Source organism: Urtica dioica, chromosome 6, assembly GCF_054948205.1.
Source record: "Urtica dioica subsp. dioica isolate 48M chromosome 6, U.dioica_male_clone48M_v1_H2, whole genome shotgun sequence".
In the NCBI taxonomy this organism is placed as follows: Eukaryota; Viridiplantae; Streptophyta; class Magnoliopsida; order Rosales; family Urticaceae; genus Urtica; species Urtica dioica.
Genome location: NC_142761.1, coordinates 44617470 through 44643765, shown reverse-complemented (window position 1 = coordinate 44643765; position 26296 = coordinate 44617470). Strand labels below are relative to the sequence as shown.

At 36.8% G+C, this 26296-nt stretch overlaps 1 protein-coding gene and 2 long non-coding RNA genes across 5 annotated transcripts; 2 read left to right on the top strand and 1 right to left on the bottom strand.

The window, feature by feature from the left end:
- Nucleotides 1-1941: 1941 nt before the first annotated feature.
- LOC149394560 (putative E3 ubiquitin-protein ligase ARI8) lies at nucleotides 1942-5956 on the bottom strand. Its single transcript, XM_089617659.1, has 15 exons — nucleotides 5670-5956; nucleotides 5290-5414; nucleotides 5034-5139; nucleotides 4853-4943; nucleotides 4584-4756; nucleotides 4258-4362; nucleotides 4066-4154; nucleotides 3870-3977; nucleotides 3638-3728; nucleotides 3390-3479; nucleotides 3081-3128; nucleotides 2909-2980; nucleotides 2703-2802; nucleotides 2484-2613; nucleotides 1942-2378 (listed from the first exon to the last, which is right to left on the bottom strand). Exons 1-15 carry the CDS (start codon nucleotides 5841-5843, stop codon nucleotides 2141-2143), a joined length of 1740 nt encoding a protein of 579 aa, XP_089473785.1. The 5' UTR covers nucleotides 5844-5956; the 3' UTR covers nucleotides 1942-2140.
- A 1972-nt stretch (nucleotides 5957-7928) lies between these two features.
- On the top strand, nucleotides 7929-15873 carry LOC149394559 (uncharacterized). Its single transcript, XR_016299934.1, has 30 exons — nucleotides 7929-8273; nucleotides 8385-8495; nucleotides 8858-9018; nucleotides 9098-9165; nucleotides 9257-9389; nucleotides 9473-9527; nucleotides 9624-9725; nucleotides 9888-9984; nucleotides 10107-10166; nucleotides 10279-10386; nucleotides 10481-10633; nucleotides 10736-10934; nucleotides 11025-11205; nucleotides 11297-11370; nucleotides 11459-11647; nucleotides 11766-11822; nucleotides 11910-12021; nucleotides 12127-12617; nucleotides 12724-12948; nucleotides 13126-13211; nucleotides 13336-13486; nucleotides 13599-13676; nucleotides 13845-13950; nucleotides 14025-14393; nucleotides 14493-14661; nucleotides 14741-14955; nucleotides 15047-15237; nucleotides 15362-15421; nucleotides 15543-15643; nucleotides 15738-15873. It is a non-coding gene; the product is annotated as an uncharacterized LOC149394559 (long non-coding RNA).
- A 7324-nt stretch (nucleotides 15874-23197) lies between these two features.
- Nucleotides 23198-25925, top strand: LOC149394558 (uncharacterized). Of its 3 annotated transcripts, none has more exons than XR_016299798.1 (9): nucleotides 23198-23447; nucleotides 23543-23783; nucleotides 23971-24037; nucleotides 24189-24260; nucleotides 24336-24404; nucleotides 24572-24687; nucleotides 24793-24837; nucleotides 24985-25050; nucleotides 25643-25925. It is a non-coding gene; the product is annotated as an uncharacterized LOC149394558 (long non-coding RNA). The 3 variants fall into 3 exon arrangements; XR_016299799.1 differs by lacking the exon at nucleotides 25643-25925 and having other exon boundaries at nucleotides 23543-23597; nucleotides 23680-23783; nucleotides 24985-25636; XR_016299797.1 differs by lacking the exon at nucleotides 25643-25925 and having other exon boundaries at nucleotides 24985-25636.
- The last annotated feature ends 371 nt before the right edge of the window (nucleotides 25926-26296 follow it).

Genomic DNA, 26296 nt, shown 5'->3' with positions numbered 1-26296 from the left:
ATAGTAGGATTTAAATTCCGGGGAAACCGGTATCGGACTTTTTTTGAAGAGTCCGATACCGGAATGACCAAAACCAGGGGTTTTCGGTGATTCCGAGAAAACCGACGCGACCTAGTGCAAATCTTCCAAAATTCCGCCACTTTCCGAGCTTCCCGACAACTTACCGACGCTCCGAAGGTCAAACTTCTCCAGATACCGCCGGAAAGCACTGGTATTGGTGAACTTACCGACGTGAATTTGTATTTTGATGATTTTGAGTTTTTTTTTTCATTTTTTGATAATTCTTGAAGATTAAATATAAATTGGTAGTTGTGAACATGAATCTAGTGTTGATTTTGAGTTTGTGTTCATGTTTTCTATTTGTTTTTATTAATCCGAATTTTTTTGTTATTTTTTAGTTAGTTTGTGATGATTATGGTTATGTTGAACTTGGTTATTGATTTATTCCGAATTTCTTATTGATTTGTTTTGAATTTTATTTTACATCCGAGAATAAGTTAGACTCTGTGTTCATGTTTTTCTAATTTTTGTTTATTAATCCGAATTGATCTTTGAATTTATTGTTAGTTTGTGATGATTATGGTTAAAATCATATATTTAAAACCATTATTGTTTTATTCTGAAGTTCTTATGAATTATTTTCAATTTTCATTTAGATCCGGGAATATGTTAGTTTAGAACTTTAGATCCGGGAATATGTTAAAGTTTGTGAATATGTTGTGAATTTGAACTATAGTATTTGGTGGATTGTATTGAATTTTATCATTTTGGTTTGTACTATTGAACTTAGTTTTTGTTGTGTTTGTAATTTGGTAATGTGTTGAAAGATTGTACACTATTTTTAAATTTATGAATTTTAGCATACGTACTTTGTATGTTTTTGTATATTTCTTTTCTGGATTCCCCTCGGTAAATACGGTATTTGACGGTATTCTTCTACGGTAACGGTAAGTTCAACGGTACCGGTTTCCCTTTTTTTTCCTGTTTTCTCCGGTATTCCTTTACGGTATCAGGAGTTACCAGTAAATTCTGAAGCTTGGAACGGTAACGGTAACGGTATTTCGATCATGTTATATTTATTTTTCTTTTTAATTTATTCAAATTTTTATTATTAATTCCCATTGATTTTATACTTTAACTTCCCTATAGTATATATTTTTTCTTCTAATTAGTCCTCTTCCTATATATGCAGTTCACTAATATAAATATTTATAAATAATGGTGAATTATGTGTTTGTGTTAGTGAATTAATAATAGTGGTCGATTTTTTTTTTTCTCAATCATGATAGACGATTAAGCTAAGTGATCTATGCATCTCACAAATATGTATAGCAATTTGAGTTTGTTGATAAACCAAGTTAAATGATCAGGCCACTATTCTTTGAGGACTATGTCATTATGTCTCTGAATTTTGATTTCATGTACATTTCATGTATATCTCGCACCTTTTTTTTTTACTTTAATCTTAAAAATAATATCTTTATTAATTTAATTTTAAAGATATTGTTCATACCATAATTTTTTACTTATGTTTTTATTATAGTGTTTTAGCTTTCTATTTTTAATAAAAAAAATTATTTTATGTTTTTCTAATTTTTAAATAAAAACTTTGACATATATTAGGTACTCGTGTTTACATGACCTTCAAGTTTAGCAAAGTCAAATACAGTCTCAAGTAATTTTTAATGTTATTAGTTTTATATGAACAAAATCCAAAAATATATATATATATTTTAAAGAGTAGTCACGAGTGAAGATTGAACCCACGGCCTTGACTTTGAATGTGACGTTAAATTACCAACTAAGCTATGTAGGTACCACAAAAATATATTTATTGTTTAGCAGGCCACTATTGGAACCATACTATAATTAAGAAACACAAATGATAAATATAGATCATAAATTATTAATTCGGATAGGGGAACTAATAATCCCTCCTAGTAAAGAAAACAACATTTATAAATAATAAAGAGAACTCTTCTACAAAATATGAAGACGACAAAAACCATATATATATATATATATATATATTATATATTTATAAGTTATCCTTTCTGGGGCCTAACAAAATTAGTCATTTGAGTATTGGGTTTTGTTGATGTGAGTTCTAAGTCCTAAGATGAATTTTTTGTGGAAAAAACTATCTCGGTTCGTCGCAAGCATCACATTCAGAGGAAGACTCATCGTTGAGAAAGGTACATCTCGAGCAATACCAATTGCCCCAATTATCGATGACTTCGTTGGTGGTTTCGGATTCAGTCATTCGAGTTTTCACATCCACTTCGTTGGTGGTTTCGGATTCAGTCGGTCGAGTTTTCACATCCACTAGGCCGTTCTTCAACGCTGTCACAAGGTTCTCAAAGTAATTTCTAGTCACCCTGTTGTTGTTCCACATCATCAACAAACGCATAGCTAAGAGTTTGCTTATTCACCAGGTTACTTGGAACCAAAGCAAAGAGTGCTTTTAAAGTAAGAGCGCGTACCTCGTGAGCCTCAAAAGCTTTTCGCGAAAACAACTGAATTCGATCAGCGGTTCCTGATCTGATTCAAAGAATTGTTCTAGCTCGTTCTCTGCACACTGATGAAGCCTCTCCAAACCAGACTCTGCCTGACCTGAATACATATTATAAAACGGAGCAAATTTTAAGTTTCATTGGTTCCGTAAATCACGTCAAGTTTTTTTTTTTTTTTTTTACTTGTACCTTGCATATACACAAACAGCTGTTTCTTTGTCTTCTCTTCCTCGGATATATAGTACCCATAAGCATACGTCCATTTGAGCACTCTTCTGCAATCGACAATCTGCACGAGGATGAGGAAGAAGAGATAAGAGAGTTTTATCGACGAGTTAATACATACTTATTGTTCCAGCTCGATAATGTAAAATAATAATCATATTGGAAATCACCTGTTGCCAGGCATCGATGATGAACATGAGCTCAGTCACCGGTCGAGATTGTTTTTCGCTCAGCGTTTGTAACTGACGGAGAAAAGGGGAAAAAAAAAGTAGCAGAGAAGGTCAATTTCTGAATTGATCATTGTATTTTTTTTTTTTAGACTGGAAGTGTATATATACTCACCTTCACATCTTTCATTTCTTTTAAATCTTTCAGTGCTTTCTCCCTTGACTGCCAAGTAAAAGTTAAAGTTTTGAATCAGCTGAATTCAACGGGACGTATCAGAAAAAAAAATATAGTTGTTACAATGTCGATAACTTTTTACATGTAGTTATTCATTTTACAAAGGAATGCATATTTATCAGAAGGCTCCTATTAAAACACGGCATCCGGTTTTGACAGCTTATTTAAGAAAGATAGTCTGATTCGCCACAAATAATCGACGATGATAAGCAATAGTTAAGTCGAAACAGAAGAATCCTTTATATATACCGATTCATTGCCTGCCCAGCGTTCGTAATGATGGGTATATTTTTCCAATGCTTCCTTAGCCCTTTCTCTCCGCAGGTTATCCTTATCAAGCTACAAAAGAGCAATTGCAATTCAGAAAAAGAAAAATCCAGTAAAATATACTTTCTTAGCATATAGACCGTTCATAGACAACTCTATCAGCAGAGCTAACTAATTAAGCTATTAAAAGAAATAAAACACTAAGATTGGAACTGGTAGAGCTCTCTTACAGCTCCTTTTCTCTCGGCTTCCTCGTAACCGTTACAAGCATAAAAGCCACCTGTCACAACACCGTGATCTTTCCAGTCTCCAAGACAGAGCCTGCAAAAATATATATATATATATATATATATACATCTATCAAAATGTCCATTCAGTTTCTCGACAGAAAACAACTGAGGTATAATGATCCCAATTTTTTTCGGAATAAGAATATACAAATTCTTGAATTTTGAGGCATACCAACAGAAATGGTGTCTGCACGGAGGTATGCAAGTCATGTGCATGCATCCGTTGTTTTTCTCGATCGGTCTCTTGCACTTTGGACACGGCTTCGAATTCACAAGTATCCTGAAAAATAGACATTACTCTTCAAAACAACAGTTCATAAAAAAATAAAAATAAAAATAAAAAAGATAAATGACTGTGATCGACTTACCAGTTTGTGTTTTCAGACTCGGCCCTGTTCTTCAGAGCCCATTTCGCCACGGTTTCACAGTCAACTGGACGATGAGCGTCCTCTACACACTGCAAAAAAAAAAAAAAAAAGAGGATATTATCCGATTCAGCAAACGGAAATCAAGAAGCTTAGAGGATATCGAAACGCCACGAAAAGAAGGAAAAACATTACACTCCAGCAAAATCCATTGGTGCAGTGACAATAGACGTCGTAATTTTCGCTGTCGCCGCTGAAATTTACTGCGTAATCGCAACCCGGTGCAGGACACCACTTGGTCTACACAAAGGCGGGAAAATAATGAATGGATATTAGAACATTACGACGAAAAACAGAAAGAAATAAAGAGATTACGAATTGACCAACACGTTGATCACTCTTTAAAGACTCGTGGACTTGAGAATAAAAGTTATTCAAACACAAGAAACGTTGATCACTCTGACACGACTCTCAAGCAGATTTTGATGTATATAGAAGTTTCAATTGCATGACGAGCGAACCTTCTTATTGTCTTCAATATAGGACCTGTAAAGGTAATGGTCGTATTTTTCCTTGTCTTCGTGGGAAGCTAGGAAATCGATCATGTCAGGGCCGACAAAAGCAGAGCACGATGGATCGGGACATCTTAAGGACAAGCATCCAGGACCGTCGCTGATGGATGTGCTTATGTAACCTATCATCGCAACATGTTTAAGAAACAAAAAGACAAAAAAAAATAAAAATAAATAAATAAAAGCTTTTCGAAATCGGAAACACCAGAGAAACATACCAGCCCAACAATCCCTGCAGTACGGATGACCACAAGCCGACGAGCTCATTCGTTGAGAAGGAAAGCTATCGAAGCAGATTCCACAATCGAGCTGTGCACAAAAGAAGGTACTCAAGAGTTACTAAAACAAAAACCGGTCATTAGAAATCAGCAAAGGAAAGAATGTTCAAGGAAAACTCACACGAACGGCATTGGGAAACAGAACGATCGGATTGTCCACCAAACCGATAGCTTTTTTGACTCTTTCTTCGTCAGAAAACCATGCTTCGTGGACTTTACTTATGCTCCTGTGGAACAAAAGACTTCAGATACAGTAGGATTGAAAAGCATCAAAGCAAAATTCAATTCGATAACAAAAAAAAAAAAGATTAAGGACGTTCACAAACGAATAGGGATAAACAGAATTGAGTAATATGAGCCGTAAAATTTCAGGTTACCAATTACAATGACGGAGTAAGGCACACGACGCGTCGCGTGAGATTGAAAGAACAGTCGATACTTCACGTATGTCCTCTTCTTGGCGTTCCCTAATCTCAGAATCCTTTAACACAGAATAATTAATCTGAAACAGACAAAAAAAATCAAGTAGCGATTAAGCAGAATAATCAAGGTATGGTAAAATAGTTGTAGAATTGGCGCGTAAAAAATCGCTGAAATCACAACATTATATGAAAGTACTAAGTTTTACAGCCAAACAAGACTGAAAAAGAAGACAGACAAGCCAAGAAATCTTTTCAAAATAAAATCGCTCGTGAATTCTTGAGATAGATAGACAGTGAAAAAAAAGGCGATCAAAAGAGATAGAGAGAGGACTGACTTCGGGGCAACTATACGTAAACCTCTCCAAGTCTTTCTCTTCGTCTTCGACCACGTAGCCTTTGACCTCGTCTTCGCCGGCGATGTCACAGTAATCTCCGTCGGCGAATCCGTATTCGTCGTCGTCGTCGGAGTATATGGATTCCAGGTCGTCGTCGCTGTAGTCGGAGCCCATATCTTTGAGAAAGAAAGAGAGGAAACCCTAAGCGATTTGAGGACTGCGAAGGCTTTTGGGTGCCGAGAAAATATCAGAAGCTAAGGAAGGCAAGTGTCCTTGTTTGCGTAACCGACAATGGTGAGTTTTTTCTAAAGTGCGAAAACGGGGAGGGAAGTAAATATATAGTGCGAGACGTCACTTGGTGGAATCCGACCTTTTTATTTCTTTATTTTTTTTTTATCTCTGCTTTACATTGAAAAATTACAAAATAGCCTTTTGAAATAATTGATTACTAAAAATAGTCAAAATTTTACATTTTTCATAAATAATTAAAGGATTTTTTTAACTATATAGTCATTTAACTCATAGTCATTTGTATAATAGTCAATATTTTATAAATTTTCTGTAAATAATCACTTCAACTTATTTACGACACTTAAAATGAAAAAAAAAACTCAAAATAGGCGGGAATGTTTTTAGGTATTTTTTTTATCGTCGTAAATAAGTTGATGTTATTATTTACAAAAAATTGGCTATTTAGCAATTCTTAAACTTTTCGGTGTCTTATTTGACTAATTTTTTTTAATTAAAACTGTATTATAAAAAAAAATCACCGTGTAATTGAAAAATGTGACTAATTATATTGGTGTTGGACCATTTTGGGCTCACAAAGAACATGTTCCTGGCCAATAGAAATATTTTCAATATTTATCAAACGCGGCCGACACCTCGTGATGAGTTAAGCTATTTTTAACTTATTCCAACGAAAAAAATGAGTTTAGTTATTTTTGACCCGGGTTGAGTCATTCATAAGTCAATCGTTACAAATTCGGATGCAGTATACAACCAGCAAATCTCAAATGCTTGCGCTTTGCAAGATTTCGCTTGTTTTCATTGTCGGATATCATCGTAAAAATTAGAGATCATTGCGAAGATGGAGCTCGTCGTTGTTGTAGATTATTATGAATATGGAGATCATTGAAAAGTCATTGTTCGTTGTAGTGGGAAGTCGTTGCTTGTGAAGCCAAAATTCATCGTCATTATAGATTGTTGCGAAGTTGGAGTTTGCTATGATTAGAGACTGTTGGGATGACGAAGATCACAAGTGATGACTGATGTGATAGAGAAGGGTATGGCTGTCCAAAAAAAAATTAAAAACAATAATTTCAATATGTCATAAAATCAATGTTAAATTGGAAGTCGATAAATTGTTAATCGTGTTATTCTCTAAAAAAATGCTAGGTGCAACTTGAAGACCAAGCAAACAACTTTCTTGCAAATTTTAAGACGTGACAAATTAATTAATGGCCAAGTTAGAATCTCGTGGCCACTTGTTACCCCTGAAGGGTTGGTGATGCCCTAGTCCGGCAGGTCTGCTTGCCGATCTATTGTGATTTCCCTGCTCGGCTGGCTGTGAATGGTGCATTTGTTGGGGCCAAATTTATTTGCAAGTGTCACGCGTTCTTCTTTGGCGACAATCCAGTTCGAGACCTTATGGAATGCTTCTTCGATTGTCGTGGGTCGGTTGATAATAAACTATTCTCTGAATTTCGATTCATACCACGGGGCGTTCTTCAATACGGCCTTTGTTAATTATCGAGTTTGGCGGCTCAACGTCATTTTGTCAAAATGAGTCGAACTCTACCCCCAAAAGTAACATTTTCGTTGTTAAAAATGCAGGGATGGCATGGCAATGGCCGTATGGGCCCATGTTTGTATAGTTCTGTCAGTGTCTAACGATGGATCAATTTGTTTCCTATATAACATGTATTGAAAGTCTAACGAGGTTCATAGAATACATTTTATAGATGAAGATAATTTTTAATACATGGTTATCATATTTTATACATCCAAATCGACGATTCAGGTTATATATGGCTATAACCGTGACGTCCTTTAATAATTTTAAAAATACATATTTATTAAGGGAAATATCATTAAAATGATTATAAGGAAAATGAATTGGGCTTGAGTTGTGGCGTGTAGCCTACTTGCTTTGTTTTCACTAATGGGCCCATGAGTTTAGTCCACTTGGTAGGAACGGGCCAAGGCCCAAAATACTCTTCAGGGGAATTTGAGCGCCAAAATGAACTGCTTAGCGCCAAGGAAATCAAGAAAAAGGAAAGTAGGAAGAAGAAGGAGAGAGAAACAGCGAGGATTTTGCATGACCTAATTTAGAAATCGGGAAATGGAAACCAAGGGAAGAGACTTTTGTACCGTTAGGAAAGAGTTTCGTCGGAGACTATATATACGCTCATCAGGGAAAGAGAGAGAGAGAACAAAAAAAAAAGGAGGGTTTCTAGAGAGAGAGAGAGTTCTCTCTCCTAGTCTCGGATTTTCGACGAAGGCTTGTCTCCAATCCCTAGCTTCTCTGAACCGAAGGGAAGACATCTCAATCGCAAGTAAATCCATCTCTGGAAATAGACGACGAAGAACATCGTCAATGTGGTTCGAGTTCTTCTCTATATCCCACTGTTAGGTTTCTTTCAATTTCTACCTAGGGTTCTCTTTGGGCCTCGATTATCGTATCTAATTAAATTGTTGTTTCCTTTTATCTAGGTCAAAGATCGGAGACGAGGTCTGTGGCTCGCTGTTTCTACTAAATTGATGGTTATCGCCGCCGATCAGGACCAGCCTCTCTCGCTCTGTGTGACCTCATTCTTAGAAGAGGTACATTTTTTTCTCCGTCATTTTTTCTCTCGTGTGTTTGGGTTCTAGATCTTAAAACGGCCATTTTCTGATTTATCATCCCACGATTTATGTTTCTTATTTTACTAATCACGATTCACCCGATCGTTTCAAGATGTTATATTATATGAAAGATACTTTTAATTAGATCGAAAACTGCCATATCTTGCTTTTTTGAAACTAGCTCTGTCAAGGCTTACAATGCTAAAGAATGTTGATCTTGTCTTTGATTGATTAGAATTTTATGACAGTTTAAATCAAGAATCAACCAAGATCAAGCGTTGTATTCTATTATGCTATAAATACACTTGTTTTTACCTATGCTATTTTTTTTTTCTCTGCAGGAGGTATATTGCGAGACGATCTTCGACTTCAGGCACGACACGAAACCCACGCACCTTCGTCGAGTCTTCCTCAGGCGAGGCGAAGAAGAAGTCTGGGATGATTCTCACTGCCGATCGAGACCAGTCTCGCTCGCTCTGCGGGAGCACAATCTGAAACTAATGTATGATATCAATAACCTCCTAGTTCAATTCTTGCATTAGGCTAATTCTAATTCGTTGGTTTGATGTATAATTCTTTAGGTTCAGACAATAGCCGAGCGAATTTATGGCTTCTTGCATTTGACAAGCATGTTTGCTCTTCTTTTTCGGTGAGCAATGACCAGACAAATCGTATATAGTCTGAAAATCATTTTTATATATGTTCCTTATTTGAATGTTGTAATTCTTTGTTTGTTCTAGCTTGTTAGAATTTGAATGTTCTTCTTTTAACTCCCCCGGGGCTTTTCTTCTCGCTGAAAAGGTGTTTTGGGTCGTCCACGCTAGGTCTGGTCGTCTCCGAAGCAGAATCGCGAGGACTAGAACAGAGAAATGGGTAATCTATTTATCCACTTTTTATTTCAATTCCTATATTTAGTGTATAGGGTGATTAGAATTTTTACTTGAATCAAACTGCAGAGAAGAGTAGAGCTTCCACGGTGGCACTAAATATAGAGAGTCGTCGGTCCAAAAGGTCGGTTGCTCGAGTGAAGTTCTGAATTTACAAAGATTAGCTCTCAAGAAGGTAGGATTTTTTTTAGTCAATGTCTGAAATTTATTGTTTTTGCAGGACATGGGCTGTGAGGTGCAACCCCGAGTACGAAGGGCTGGTTTTGATGAGTATATGGATCGGAGTTTGTCCAATTAATGTGTTTTCCTGCCAACATAAAAGGTATAGCACATTCTCGACTAATAGCGCATGTTATGTTTAAGCTTCCAAGTTTATAGGATTTTGTAGAAAGAACTTCATATTAAATTCTACATAGAAATATTTCAAGGTATCTATGCTAATTGAAATGGTGGATTTTCTGGCAACACTTGCACTTTTGTTTAGGTTTTTATTTTGGGGTAGAGGGTTCGGTGCACATTCCATTTGCCGCGTATGTGAAGCTTTAGTGTGGCGATGAGCTAACTCACGACCACTGAATCAGGTACATTACCTGCTCTTTCTCAAATGCCTCTTCATAATAGGCTCTGCATTAGAACTTGTTGTTAGCATCTTACTTTTGTCGTCACTAGAAATCATATTCCATGTATTATTTCCCTGTCTCAGGTACTAAGGGTCCTCTTTTGAAGATCTCTTCCGATACGTGAAAGAAAATCCCACGCCAAGGTATGTTGTTATTCCAGACCCTTGTTTAATCAGGTTACGTGTTGGATATTATTTCCGTCCACGGTATATTATATCCACAATAGTTCTTTACTACTTCCGTTGTTTAAAATAGAGGCTTTGAAGAAGGTTTCCAAGATTGTCGGAACCTTCCTGGTGCAATTGCACAGTATCAGAAAGGAATACGAGCTACTGGATTTGCCTGAGTATCTGATATCCGAAGGTCCGTTCTTTTCTAGTGTCATTAGTATAATGATTTTATTCTATGCTGAATTTATATTGTTGCCAAAGGTTAAATTCAGCTCTTTGCATCACAGGCAAAACCTTCAGTTTCTCCAGTTCTCGAAACATCAATTGATTACGAACTGAAAACGTTATCAGCTGCAATTAGTCATGGTGCAGTCCTACACTCCTACAAAGGACCATCTCAAAGAAGCCATCCATTCTGCTTTAAGTGTCCGTCTTGGAAGGTTTTTGGCTATCTATTTGTTATTGTTTCATACCTCTTAGTACATGTAAACTCTTTTTCTTTCAATGGCTCTAAGTTTTATTGATTGCTTGGCAATTCATAGGTTAATAATGGAGCTGGAGATCATCTTCTGAAAAAAAATATTAAGTATTGCAAAAAAGGAAAGAAAAAAAAAAGAGTATAAAAAAAAAGAAAAAAAAAAGAGAAAGAGGAAAACACAAGAAAAAAGAAGAAAAAAAAGAACAAAACGGTTGTTGCGCCACTCCCTAAGCAATTCGAGAGTATGGACACTCTCACGCAAGGTACATTGTTATTGTTTCATACCTCTTAGTACATGTAAACTCTTTTCGTTCAATGGCTCTAAGTCTTATTGATTCTTTGGCAATTCATAGGTTAATAATGGAGCTGGAGATCATCTTCTGAAAAAAATCAAGTATTGCAAAAAAGGAAGAAAAAAAAGAGCATAAAAAAGAAAAGAAAAAAGAGAAAGAAGAAAACAAAAGAAAAAAAGAACAAAACGGTTGTTGCGCCACTCCCTAAGCAATTCGAGAGTATGGACACTCCCACGCCAAGGTACATTGTTAATGTTTCATACCTCTTAGTACATGTAAACTCTTTTTGTTTCAATGGCTCTAAGTCTTATTGATTGTTTGGAAATTCATAGGTTAAATGGAGTTGGAGATCATCTTCTGCGGTCCCTCCATGGAAGTCTGGTTCTTTATTATCCAGTTGATCAGTGTAGGTATCATTAAGCTTTTTTCGATGTTGTCTTTGTTAGTTACACGCAGTAGATTAGAACAAACTTACCGATCGACTCATCATGTAGGTGTTTTACATGACACTGCTGGGTCTGAAGAATGTTTTAGCACAAAAGACTACGCTGATGATTAACATCTGGCTGGACCCAACTGGCATATCCCAAGTGTGTGGACTTTGCAAATGAGCTTCTGGACCTTCGTTTTCGTTCAGCATTGGATGACATTCTTAGAATGTGTCAAACTCCATTGTGATCCTGGTATTTTCTCTTTGGTCTGTTTATGCCTTATTCAAATAGTGTTGGTTTCATTTATGGAAGATGTTATGGGGAATGAATTGTGTGCATGTTAATAACACATCTATTGTTTTTATACCAGGAGATGAGAACGAGCACTTGAAAGTGACTCTCTTGCGTATAGATTCTTCGTTTCAAGGTGTTTTGTCTTGCTTCCCTGATTTCATCCAACCATCAAGAAATGCCTCACAGCAACTCATTATCTCTCTCTCTCTCTCTCTCTCAGGAAGTTTGGAATACGATGAATGGGCCACAGGCAGGCTTAGAAGCTGAAATCATATGCTAATAGAATCATCAATAAACTTTGCTGCGTCATCGTACTCCAAAGGATAAAGAAGGTAAACCATGCAGTACTTTTATGTGCCTTTTTCATAAAAGTTGGATATGCTTTTATTTATTTAGTTATTTTGGAGATGATACGAATTTTTTTTTTTTAATTCCAGGCCAAGTTAAGCACTTATTGATAATGTGCACGCGTACATGCGTGTTATCAATAGAAGGGAAAAAAAAATAGAAGGAAAAAAAATGAAGGAAAAAGAAAAGAAAAAAAGGGAAAAAAATAGAAGGAAAAAGAAAAGAAAAAAAGGAAAAAAAAATAGAAGAAAAAAAAATGAAGAATGAAAAAAGAAAAGAAAAAGCTGAGAAAAAGAAAAGAACTGAATGAAAAAAAAGAGAAGGAAAAAGAAAAGAAAAAAAGGGAAAAAAAATAAAATGAAAGAGGAAAAGAAAAAAAAAATTGAAGTAAAAAAAAGGAATGAAATAAGAAAAGAGAAAAAGCAGAGGAAAAGAAAAGAACCAAACGAAAAAAAGAGAAGGAAAAAGAAAAGAAAAGAAAAAAGTGAAATATGGAAAGTGGGAATGGCGAAAGCTTCATTGCCGTCTCTGTTCTACATGCCACGCTTGGAGAGAACGTTCAAGTTTTGCTTCGATGCAGGTTAGTTGTTCTCTCTTTCTCTCTCTCTCTCTCTCTCTCACACACACACACACAAAGAATATATATTTACATAACAATCCTTTTTTGACAGATCTCTGAGCGACAGATCTCTGAGCGAAGATGACTGACGTCCCAAAGGCTGTAATGTTGCACTGAGCAGAAGAGAGAAATCTCGGTCTTGCAAAGCATTGATCTCAGCGGCATTTATTTACACGGTCAACGATCAATTCGATTTCTTTGCGCGACTTCGTATCTAACCGATCTCGTCGTCAACAATTTGGATTCTGTACCATCTCTGGTCTTCAAGGGTATATGGTTTCTCTCCCGCAAGGTAACGATCTGTCAGGTTCTAATGGTTGGAAAGATCCAGGATTTTAGAAAATGCCAAATGAATGGAAACAGTACTAAATGTTAAGATAGTATATGTGGAACAGAATATTCAGCACTCTTCAAATCTCCTATTAATCGTCTCATATCTTCTTTTTTTTTTTTTTTTTTGGTGATGTAGCTTTTCCCATTTTATCATCTCCTCTCTCAAGTCTTCCAAGATCTTAAAATTCATTGGATGTACACGGTCATGTAATACCACTCCAGGTGTGTAGTCCGAAATCAACACAAAATACATTGTTCTATTCCAGGTTTTCTTCTAGTTTCTAGTACCAACAGAAGTTTAGTGTATGATGCGATATCAATAATTTTTTTTTTTTTTGTTATGAAGGAAACGTCAAACCAAGGCTTGTCTGCCCTTGCCAGGCTACTTTTGAACTGCTGAAGTGGAGGATGTTCTGGGAAACGCATCTACAAGAGGTTTTATCCATTATTCTTTCTTGACCGATTCAAACTTGGAAACAAGGAACTTTTATATTCGGGTGAGTACTCTTTAAATTTCCTGAACCAGAAATAGAATTCCCTAACTCTTTGTTCATCATGTCTTTTATTATCTTTTGACTAAGCTTATTAATGGGACTCTATTACATGCAGACCTTTATTCTTTCGACTACAGAAAGTTGACAAATCCGGAGTACTATTGATAAGTTTCTTGTAGATAACCAAGTTGAGGTAAGTTCCTGTTTTTTTTTTTTTTTTTTTTTTGGTGTGGTTTCATTTGTGAAACAGCGTGCCTATCTACAACGTAACTTTATTGCATGTAAATTCTCGAGGTATGTTACTTCAAAGTGGATTTTCATTGCAGACTAGTATGTTAACTTCTCTTAATTATTCTTTCAGAAAGCGCAGAAGCCTTCTGCCCCTACGTGAAGCTTGCCTGTGCAGAACGACAAAACGAATAATGTGGAGTACTGTTGAGAAGTTTCTTGTAGCCAACCTAGTTGAGGTAAGTTCCTTCATTTGTAGTTCTAATTGTGAAATAGTGTGCCCATATACACTGACTATATTTTTGTGGCTTAGGTACAAGAACACATAGCTGCTGTTCTCGCCGAATATTTAAGGGCAAAATGTTGAGTATCTAAAAAAAAATAGGAGGAAATTTTTTTTTAAGCATTGCAAAAAAGGAAAAAGAAAATTGAAAAAAAGAGAAGAAAAAAAATGGGAAAAAAAAAGAGTACAAAAAAAAGAAAAAGAAAAAAAAAGAGTACAATAAAAAAGGAAAAAAAAGGGAAAAAAAAAGAGTACATAAAAAAAAAAAGAAAAAAAAGAGTACCAAAAAAAAAAGGGAAAAAAAGGAAAGAAAACAAAAGAAAAAGAAGAAGAAAGATCAACATGCTTGTTGCGCCACTCCCCTAATCAACTCGAGAGTTTGGACACTCCCACGTCAAGGTACATTGCTCTTATCTCTATCCTTTTAATGATTTTTTATCAATTTTTTTTTCTGTGTTTATAATTCAATTACGGGCTTCTGGAATTTTATCATTGTAGAGTTTACAGATTCAGGAGTGAGATTGTTGTGTAAACTATAATGTTCTCATCATGGGAATAGAACAAGGATTAGTGAGTGAACTACAATTCTCGAGCCTGTGTTGTAGAGGAGGCTGCTGAGTCCACATTTCGTTCACTGCCTCTTCGTCGTTGATCTTCGAAAACTGAGGTTTGTCTTTGTCCTGGCATGTATTTGGAAAATAAGTCTAGGTTTTATAATTTAGTTCTGAACTTTAATTATTTAGCAGATATTCAAACCTGATTCAAATCCTTGAGGGTGGCATGAGACTGATGTAGTCTCAAAGAGGATAACCGGAATCAGAAACACTTCCATTACCAGCGCTTAGTTGCAAGATAAGTTCTCTTTCGCCGAAGAAAACAAGATCAGTGAATACTTCGACATCGTCCAATTTTACCAAAGCCATCATTCTCTTCACCACACCGAGGTTAATGGCATACAATGGTAAGTCTCCATTTTCTCCCTTTCAATTTGATTACAAGTAATTTTCATGAATTAGTCATTCTGATTTCGGGGTCCTATTTTTTCTTGTTAGATTTGTGTCAAAATGATGCTCACAAATTTTCTTGTGAAGAACCTGGACGAGTAAATTGTCTGTTAGCTATCACCACGCAGTCCAAGGCAGTCGAACTCCATGTTGGACCTCCTGCGGTAGTTTTTCGGACGGCCTGTACCTGGTCTGCATCTTGGAGTCAATGATGAGCTAACTCACGACCACTGAATCAGGTACATTACTTGCTCTTTCTCAAATGCCTCTTCATAATAGTCTCTGCATAGGAACTTATTGTTAGCATCTTACTTTTGTCGTCACCGGAAATCATATTCAATGTATTATTTTTCCCTGTCTCAGGTACCAAGGGTCCTCTTTTGAAGATCTCTTCCGATAGGTAAAAGGAAATCCCACGCCAAGGTATGTTGTTATTCCAGACCCTTGTTTAATCAGGTTACGTTTTGGATATTATTTCCGTCCACTGTATATTACAGTAGTATTTTACTACTTCCGTTGTTTAAAATAGAGAGCTTTGAAGCAGGTTTCCAAGATTGTCGGAACAAGTATTCTTCCTGGTGCAATTGCACAGTATCTGAAAGGAATACGAGCTACTGGATTTGGCGGAGTATCTGATATCCGAAGGTCCGTTCTTTTCTAGTCTCATTATTATAATAATTTTATGCTAAGCTGAATTTCTGTTGTTGCCAACGGTTAAACTCAGCTCTTTGCATCACAGGCTAAACCTTCAGTTTCTCCAGTTCTCGAAACATCAATTGATTACGAACTGAAAACGTTATCAGCTGCAATTAGTTATGGCAGTCCTACACTCTTACAAAGGACCATCTCAAAGAAGCCATCCATTCTGTTTTAAGTGTCCGTCTTGGAAGGTTTTTGGCTATCTATTTGTTATTGTTTCATACCTCTTAGCACATGTAAACTCTTTTTCTTTCAATGGCTCTAAGTTTTATTGATTGTTTGGCAATTCATAGGTTAATAATGGAGCTGGGGATCATCTTCTGAAAAAAAAATATTAAGTATTGCAAAAAAGGAAAGGAAAAAAAAAAGAGAGTATAAAAAAAAAGAAAAAAAAAAGAGAAAGAGGAAAACAAAAGAAAAAAGAAGAAAAGAAAGAACAAAATGGTTGTTGCGCCACTCCCTAAGCAATTCGAGAGTATGGACACTCCCACGCCAAGGTACATTGTTATTGTTTCATACCTATTAGTACATGTAAACTCTTTTTGTTTCAATGGCTCTAAGTCTTATTGATTGTTTGGAAATTCATAGGTTAAATGGAGTTGGAGATCATCTTCTGCGGTCCCTCCATGGAAGTCTGGTTCTTTATTATCCAGTTGATCAGTGTAGGTATCATTAAGCTTTTTTCGATGTTGTCTTTGTTAGTTACACGCAGTAGATTAGAACAAACTTACCGATCGACTCATCATGTAGGTGTTTTACATGACACTGCTGGGTCTGAAGAATGTTTTAGCACAAAAGACTACGCTGATGATTAACATCTGGCTGGACCCAACTGGCATATCCCAAGTGTGTGGACTTTGCAAATGAGCTTCTGGACCTTCGTTTTCGTTCAGCATTGGATGACATTCTTAGAATTTGTCAAACTTCACTGTGATCCTGGTAATTTCTCTATGGTCTGTTTATGCATTATTCAAATAGTTTTGGTTTCATTTATGGAAGATGTTATGGGGGAATGAATTGCGTGCAAGTTAATAACGCATCCATTGTTTTCTTACCAGGAGATGAGAAAGAGCACTTGAAAGTGACTCTCTTGCATATAGATTCTTCGTTTCAAGGTGTTTTGTCTTGCTTCCCTGATTTCATCCAACAATCAAGAAATTCCTCACAGCAGCTCATTATCTCTCTCTCTCTCTCTCTCTCTCTCTCTCTCTCAGGAAGTTTGGAATACGATGAATGGGCACAGGCAGGCTTAGAAGCTGAAATCATATGCTATAATAGAGCCATCAATAAACTTTGTCGCGTCATCGTACTCCAAAGGATAAAGAAGGTAAACCATGCAGTACTTTTATATGTCTTCTTCATAAAAGGTTGTTATGCTTCCATTTGTTTAGTTATTTTGGAGATGATACGAAATTATGTTCTTAATTCCAGGCCAAGGTAAGTTCCTTCATTTGTAGTTCTAATTCTGAAATATTATGCCCATGTACGCTGACTGTATTTTTGTGGCTCAGGTACAAGAACACATAGCTGCTGTTCTCGCCGAGTATTTAAGGGCAAAATGTCAAGTATCTAAGAAAGTAGGAGGAATAAAATTTAAGAATTGCAAAAAAGGAAAAAAAAAATTGAAAAAAAGAGAAGAAAAAAAAAAGAAAAAAGGAAAAAAAAGGAAAAAAAAAAGAGTACACAAAAAAAAAAGGAAAAAAAAAGAGTACACAAAACAAAATGAAAAAAAAAGTACAAAAAAAAGGGAAAAAAAAAGGAAAAAAAAGTACAAAAAAAAGAGTACAAAAAAAAGAACAAAAAAAAGGAAAGAAAACAAAAGAAAAAGAAGAAGAAAGATCAACATGCTTGTTGTGCCACTCCCCTAATCAACTCGAGAGTTTGGACACTCCCACATCAAGGTACATTGCTCTTATCTCTATCCTTTTAATGATTTTTTATCATTTTTTTTTTGTGTTGATAATTCAATTAACTGGCTTCTGGAATTTTATCATTGTAGAGTTTACAGATTCGGGAGTGGGATTGTTGTGTAAACTATAATGTGTTCATCGTGGGAATAGAACAAGGATTAGTGAGTGAACTACAATTCTCAAGCCTGTGTTATAGAGGAGGCAATGCCAAGTCCAGATTCTGTTCACTGCCTCTTCGTCGTTGATCTGCGAAAACTGAGGTTTGTCTTTGTCCTGGCATGTATTTGAAAAATAAGTCTAGGTTTTTTAATCTGGTTCTGAACTTTAATTATTTTGCAGATGTGGGCAGATATTCAAACGTGATTCAAATCCTCGAGGGTGGCATGAGACTGATGTAGTCTCAAAGAGGATAACCGGAATCAGAAACGTTTCCATTACCAGCGCTTAGTTGCAAGATAAGTTCTCTTTCGCCGAAGAAAACAAGATCAGTGAATACTTCGACTTCGTCCAATTTTACCAAAGCCATCTATTCTCTTCACCACACCGAGGTTAATGGCATACAATGGTAAGTCTCCATTTTCTCCCTTTCAATTTGATTACAAGTAATTTTCATATATTAATCATTCTGATTTCGGGGTCCTGTTTTTTCTTGTTAGATTTGTGTCAAAACGATGCTCACAAATTTTCTTGCGAAGAACCTGGACGAGTAAATTGTCTGTTAGCTATCACCACGCAGTCCAAGGCAGTCGAACTCCATGTTGGACCTCCTGCGGTAGTTTTCGGACGGCCTGTACCTGGTCTGCATCTTGGAGTCAATGATGTAGATAGCAGTTTTTGGCCCACAAACTTCATGACATTCATTGCCCAAGTAAGTCTTTACGTTTGAGAATTATTTCTGATTCTGTGTTATTTTAACTTAGATTGCCAGTAACCAATACTAGTTTACCACGCTGTGCATAGAGGTGACACATAGTGTTGACTGCAATGGAAGTCCTAGGAAATGGGGAAGTTTCTACGGTCTTAGCTAATTAGATACTTAATGGTATACTTGAATATGTTAAACATATATAGTGTTGTTTGTTCCTAAAATTGTGTTTGAGCATTGAGCATAAACATAGTAAAGAATTCGGACGACAGTATCCTATTGATACTCATTGTTCGCATCATAGGTGCCCGCATCAATTTTTTCATAATACCTCTCTCTCTCTCACAGAAACTTTGGAATACGATAAGTCAAATCCCAGGCAGGCTTGGAAGCTGGAATCATCTGCTATAATAGAGCCTCCAATAAACTTTGTTGTGTCACTGCACACCAAAGGCTAAAGAAGGTAAACAATGCATTACTTTTATTTGTCTTCTTCGTAAAAGTTAGATATGCTTCCATTTATTTAGTTATTTGGAGATGATACTAGATTATGTTCTTAAATTCAGGCTAAGGTGGGCACTTATTGATAACGTGTACATGCACCTCCTGAGGGTGATGGAAGGATGAGATGTTTGGAGGAAGAAATGGAAAAAAGAAAAAAAAAAGAAAAAGAAAAAGAAAGTGGAAAAGAAAAAAAATGTAAAAATGAAAAAAGAATAAAAAATAACGAACGAAATGAAAAAAAAAATGAAATGATAATAAGGCAAAAGAAAAGAAAAAAAAAAGAAAAGAGTGAAATTTGGAAAGTGGGAATGGGGAAAGCTTCATTGCTATCAACGTCCAAGTTCCGTTTCAATGCAGGTCTCTCTCGTTTCATGGACCAGAAATTCAATTCCCTAGCTCTTTATACATCATGTTTTATCTTTTGACTCTGCTTGTCTATGGGGCTCTATTACAGGAACACCTTCATTCTTTCAACTACTGATAATTGACAGATCTGGAGATTTGTTGAGAAGTTTCTTGTAACCAACCAAGTGAAGGTAAGTTCCTTTTTTTGAAGTCCTGATTTTGAAGTAGTTTGCTTATATTCACTGACTGTATTTTGTGGCTCAGGTACAAGAAACATAGCTGCTCTTTGCCGAGTATATAAGGAAAAAAAGTTAAGAGTATCTGAGAAAACAGGAGGAAAAAAAAAAGTATTGCAAAAAGGGAAAAAGAAAGGAAACTGAAAAAAAAGAAGAAAAAAGAAATGAAAAAAAGAGAAAAAAACAATAAGAAAGAACAAAACGCTTGTTGTGCCACTCCCCTAAGCAATTCGAGAGTGTGGACACTCCCGCGCCAAGGTATACTGTTCTTATCTGTGCCCTTTTAATGATGTCATATCAATTTTTTTGTGTGTTGATAATTCAATTAATGGGCTTCTGGAATTTTATTTTTGTAGAGTTTACAGATCTGGGAGTGGGATTGATGTGTGAACTACAATGTGTTCATTGTGGGAATAGTATAAGGATTAGTCAGTGGACTACTATACTTGAGCCTGTGTTGTAGAGGGGGCTGCCGAGACTACATTCCGCCCAATGCCTCGTCGTCGTCGATCTGCAAAAACTGAGGTATGTTTTCAAAAATTAAGTTTAGGTTCTGAACTTAAATTATTTTGCAGATGTGGGCAGATATTCAAACCTTAATCAAATCCTTGAGGCGGGCACGAAACTGGTTGTAGTCTCATAAGAGGAAAACCGGAATTAGATATGTTCTCTTTCGCTGAAGAAAACGGGGCCAGTGAAGACTTAGGCTTCGTCCAACTATACCAAAGCCATTGATTCTCTTCACACAACGAGGTTCATGGCATACATCTGTAAGCCGCACTTTTCCCACTTTCAATTTTTAAGTAATTTTCATGAATCGATCATTCTGATTTCGGGGTCCTGTTTTTTCTTGTTAGATTTGTGTCAAAATGATGCCCATGAATTGGCTTGTGAAGAACCTCGACGAGTAAATCTCGTGTTTACTATCACCATGCAGTCCAAGGCGGTCGAACTCCACGTTGAACCATCTACGGTAGTTCTCTGACGGCCTGAACCTGATTATCATCCTGAAGTCGATGATGTGGACATCAGTTGCTTGGCCCAAAAGCCTCATGACGTGCATTGCCCAAGTAAGTTTTTGCTCGATAATTACTTTTGAGTTGGTGTTATTTTAACTTAATTCATCTGATTGCGTTTCAAGTCCTTGAAAATGGGGACGTTTCTATGGTCTTAGACTCTTAGCTAATTAGATACTTAATGGTCTTTGATTTTTTTGTGAACTGATATTCTTAGCTTATTCCATTCATTTACTTGGTGTCTGAATTTTACTTTTATTTTTCATTTTGACCATGCAGCAATGGCAGCACATATGGCGCTCTCGCATGAACCGAAGGACTTAAAAAGTTGGAAGAGTAACTAATGATAAGATGTTTAAGAAAAAAGAAGTTGCGTATCTGAGAAAACAGGAGTAAATGTAAAAAAGTATTGCTAAAAAGGAAAATAATAAAAAAGCACAGAAAAAAATTGAAAAAATAAAGATGAAAAAAGAAATAAAGAGAAAAAAAAGGAAAAAATTGAAAAGAAAAAATAAATTTAGGAAAAAGAAAAGAAGGGAAAAGAAAAGAAAAAGTGAAATAATGAAAGTGGGAATGAGCATAGCTCTATTGCCATCTATGTTCTACACGCCATGCTTGAAGAGACATGGCCATGATTTCTCATCAAACAACAAAGACAGAGAGGTCAGTGTCTAAGTTCTGCTTCGATGCAGGTTAGTTGTTTCTCTCTCTCTCTGTCTCTCTCAGACACACACAATTAATATATATTTACATAATAATTATTTTTTGCAGACCTCTGATTCCAAAAGGCCGTTTTGATCACCGAGCATATGTGAGAAGTCACGGTCTTGTAAAAGGTCGTTAAACAAGTAAATCGACCGCATCTTCACCTTTGGCAAGGTATTAATCTCAGCGGCCTTTGTTTACTTGGTTTTGCCAAAGCAAAGTTATGCCTTTGGGCTCCCTTTTTACTTCATTATACCCAAACCTATCTTTGTTTTCTTTTCTAGGTCAGTTTTAGTGCTAGCTTTTTTTTTTTTTTTTTTTTTTGAATCTTGTACTGGTGACTATATGTTTGAGGGTCTGAATATTGATAGTGAGGAGTTCTGTCACTTGAGTGACTCACATTGTTTAAACTTTAAATACATGTGTGAAACGAAATTATAACATGTGTTTGTCTTGTTTACAAGGTTTTCTGCCCGAAAGTACAGCAAAGGTACATCTACGATCAAGCGATTGCTCTTATTCTCAATGAAGTTCTCGATGGCTTCAATTATACCGTCTCTGCATACAAGCAGACAGGCAGCAAAAATACCTACCAATAGGACATCCCTTTATTTTTTTTTGCCATTCTCTAATCTGTGTGGAGAGGCTGGTGTTATCCCTCGAGCTGTTCGTTAATCTGAGTCTTCCTTGAAAGCCCTCATCATAAGCCACGAGGTTCGGGTAAAAGCATGTGCAAACATCTTCACAACCCCCCTCTTTTTTAGCTTTGAGCATGTAATCTAACTCATCCTTCTCTCTCTCTCTCTCTCCAGCTGTGCTTATTGAAGTTTACACACCGAAGATGCCAATTATCGAGACCCAGTTTCATTCTAAACTTTTGGAGGTGTTATCTGCTCTAGTAAGCTCTCTTTTAATCCCTTTAGCTTGTTTCCTAAAGTAGTGGAGAGTTAGGTTTGTATATCTGATCGTTCACATCTTGTGACCAGACACTGACCAGAAATTCCTTAGCTCTTTATTCATCATGTCTTTATCTCTCGACTATGTTATTTTTTGGGCGCCTTTATTGCAGTCACACCTTCAGTCATTCGAGTACAGAAAAACAACAAATTTGGAGTACTGTCGAGAAGCTTATTGTAGACAACCAAGTCGAGGTAACTTCGTTATAATATTGATGCAAAAAAAGGTTCTTTTTAATTGTAGTTCCAATTGTTAAATGGTGTGCCTCTATACACTGATTGTATTTTGTGGTTCAGGTACAAGAATACGCAGCGACTGTTATAGCAGGCCTAATGGTCAATGGAGGGTGTGGGCCAACATGGGTCGGGCCAGGCTCGGGAAAGGAGTGAGTGGGACCGAACATGGGTAGGGACAGGCTCGGAAAAGGGGTGGGGGTCCGAACCTGGGTCGGGCTAGGCTCGGGATAGGGGTGGGTGGGACCGAACCTGGGTCGGGCTAGGCGCGGGATAGGGGTGGGTGGGACCGAACTTGGGTCGGGCTAGGCACGGGATAGGGGTGGGTGGGACCGAACCTGGGTCGGGCTAGGCTCGGGATAGGGGTGGGTGGGACCGAACCTGGGTCGGGCTAGGCGCGGGATAGGGGTGGGTGGGACCGAACTTGGGTCGGGCTAGGCTCGGGATAGGGGTGGATGGGACCGAACCTGGGTCGGGCTAGGCTCGGGATAGGGGTGGGGGACCGAACCTGGGTCGGGCTAGGCTCGGGATAGGGGTGGGTGGGACCGAACCTGGGTCGGGCTAGGCGCGGGATAGGGGTGGATGGGACCGAACCTGGGTCGGGCTAGGCGCGGGATAGGGGTGGGTGGGACCGAACCTGGGTCGGGCTAAGCTCGGGATAGGGGTGGGTGGGACCGAACCTGGGTCGGGGCAGGCTCGGGATAGGGATAGGTTCGGGGAAGGGGTGGGTGGGACCGAACATGGGTCGGGACAGGCTCAGGGAATGGGGATTACTAACTACTAACTACTACCTTTACCAACTATTAATATACTAACTTGCTAACTCACAAACTATTAACATACTAACTCGCTAACTCACTAACTATTAACTTTACTAACTATTAACATACTAACTCACTTACTTTTTTTGCTAACAGGTTTTTGTTTTGCAGGTTCAAGTACTCTGCAGGCTTCCAAGCCCGTGCCATTGTCCTGCTAGGTATTACATTTTATTATGTTAGGCAATTATGGTCTTATTCTTAGTATGTTGAGTTGTTTTATTGGTGTTAAATTCTGACCAAGATAATGTACCAGGATTGCATTTTTTTTAAAGTGAAGGACTGTGCTCCTCTTCATTTCAGGGAAACGAGTGGTGGTTTATTGCATAAATTGTATTTCTCTTATTCTCTGCTTATTCCGTGTTGCTGACATTATCTAGATTCTACAAATAGATCTCAAGTTCCTTCGTCGCAAAACTCCTTACTCGTCAACGATCGAATCCATTCTCTTGCCCTGATCTCTAGTCTCCGCAGAGTCTATCCTTCTCTCCCAAAAGGTAACTGTCTCCATGAATTTTTTCTTTTATCATTTTTTTTGTTGATAGTTTTTTTATTTCATATTAATTATTACTAAAAGACTTTTGTTCATCCTTTATAAAATATCTTGCTCACTCAACCTGTCCATTGTTGTCACTTTCGTACTAGTCTAATTCTAATTCGCTGCTTTGATGTATAATCTTTTAGGTTCCGACAGTATCCGAGAGAGTTCACGGCTTCTTCCATTTGAGAAGCTTGTTCGCTCCTCTTTTCGGTGAGCAATGACCAGACAAATCATACATAGTTAGAAATCATTTTTATATATGTTCCTTATTTGAATGTTTCAATTCTTTGTTTGTTCTAGATGGTTAGGATTTAAATGTTCTTCTTTTAACTTCCCCGGGGCCTTTATTCTCGCTGAACAGGTGTTTTGCGTCGTCCATGCCCGGTCTGGTCGTCTCCAAAGCAGAAATGTGAGGACGAGAACAGAGTAATTGGTAATCTATTTATTCACTATCTGTTACCTGTGACAGTTATCGTACCCGATTTTCTGTGATTTCTTGTTTTTGCAGGACATGGGCTTTGAGGTGCACCTGAGTATGAAGAGCTGATTTTGATGAGGTATATGGAGCGGAGAAAAGGTATAGCACATTCTCGACTAATAGAACATTTTTTTTTTTGCAGGTACTGTCTCATGAGCTTGCAGGTACTTAGGAATAGGATATAAGTAGTATTAAAAATAGGAAAGAAATTAGAATAACCGAACTGTTTGTACAAATTGTCTCATTTATTTTTTATTTTTTTGCAGGTTACCCAAGTGGCTTGATCCCATATAGCGTAAGTAGGCAGCTCAGTCAAATGTTGTCTCTGAGTGCAGCCACAATCCAAGCTGTTTCTAAAGTTGTACTTAACACATTGTCTATGGTGAGTTGGTAAAACATATGTCCCGACTACTTATATTTTATATTATATCTCCAATTAACTTGTTTTGTATGAACAAGCACTAATGGACATTCAACTTTGGTACAGATTGGAGGCTGCTTTGCTGAGAAAGAAATCTTGTTTTGAACAATGGTGATTACATCTTTTTTTTTTTAAGATTGTGCATTTGTTTTATTCTATTTAAATTTATGTTGCATCTGATTTCTAACAATTACTTTTTCTGTGTGTCTCTTCATGTCTGAGAAAAAAAGATCTAAACTTCTACATGATCTTTTTCAGGTACATCAGACGTAACCGGGTCATCAGACGAATAAGACTTTGCTTCTTCAACATGATCTTTTTCGGGTACATCTTTTTCAGCCAAGCTTTTTTTTTTTTCATCAACAACCGTCTATGCATAATCTTGTTACGAACTATCATAATTTTCACATTCGATCTCCTAGTTAGATACTTTCATGGATTACTAAAGGGATTAACCTTTCATTTATTTTCAAGGTCTATTATTTTTTACATATACAAAAAAATTATTGATTAACCTCTCCCATACTGTTTTGGCTGGTTCTGAAAAATTTGTCCATAGGATTTTTTTTTTTTTTTGGGTAGAGGGGTTTAGGTTGTAGGGCCGGCCGAGTGTTTAGGCGTCTATTTTTCAGAGTCTGTCAAAGCTTTTGGGGGATGTTAATCAATATCTATTTCTTAAAAAAAAAAAAAAACCCTTCTAAAACTAATGTATTATATTTTTATGGCTTAGAATTACATACATGCATTCCTCTATGTACTTTCTGTGAAAAAAGCTGATTAGGAGCATAGGTATACGGTAGTTCACTTATTATCAAGATTGTACTTTGATGTATCGTTACCATACCAAAACTTATTGTTCAGCTTTTAATTATGTTACATGATATTACTATCTCACCCTCAAATATGAACTACAAAGGCTTGATCCCTTTCTCTCTCCTAAAAAGAAGAGAAAAGGGTATGTAGGCAGCTCAATTATGAGTGCAGCCATACTTTTTTACTTTCAGATTCATGGTACTACAAAGAGCCAATGATTCCGAATTCCACGTCGACAAGGCCGCCAATAAGTTCATCGAGATCTTCTACATAGAGCTCTTGATGCAAAAATTATTTGTCGCGCGTGAAGCTTCCAATCGCTTCGCCTGACTTCTCCGACGTTAACCTTTTCCGGCTCTGTCTCTGCTCCAACCTACTCTCTTCTCCTACAAAGTTAGTACCTAAGGTTAACTTATGTGTTGATCATGCAAAATAACTATGTCATTCTTTGATAATTAAAAAAAACACATTAATTTAGTGAAAGATCATTCAAGACCCTGTCCGATGATTCTACGAAAAATGAATAAGTTAACAAAAAAATAGAAAAAATTCCTAATGTCAATGTGATTTTTAAAATACATAACAATATAGGTAGTTCATGAGGTTACTTAAAGATGCTAAGCTAGTTTTTCATATAAAAAGAAAGTTAAGAGGTGTGAAGAGGACTAGTGATATGTAGCCTATTTGCTTTGTTTTGACTAAAGATAAGGCCCAAAAAAGACTCTGCTGGGGAGTTTAAGTGCCAAAATGAATTTCT

Bases quoted from the DNA above. Each gene is read 5' to 3' on its own strand.
- LOC149394560 (XM_089617659.1), bottom strand. From the start codon at position 5,843: ATGGGCTCCGACTACAGCGACGACGACCTGGAATCCATATACTCCGAC. The intron at 4,757-4,852 runs GTATGTTTCTCT...TTGCGATGATAG, and splicing joins CTGCAGGGATTGTTGGGCTG to GTTACATAAGCACATCCATC. The intron at 2,379-2,483 runs GTACGCGCTCTT...GAACAACAACAG, and splicing joins AAGCTTTTGAGGCTCACGAG to GGTGACTAGAAATTACTTTG.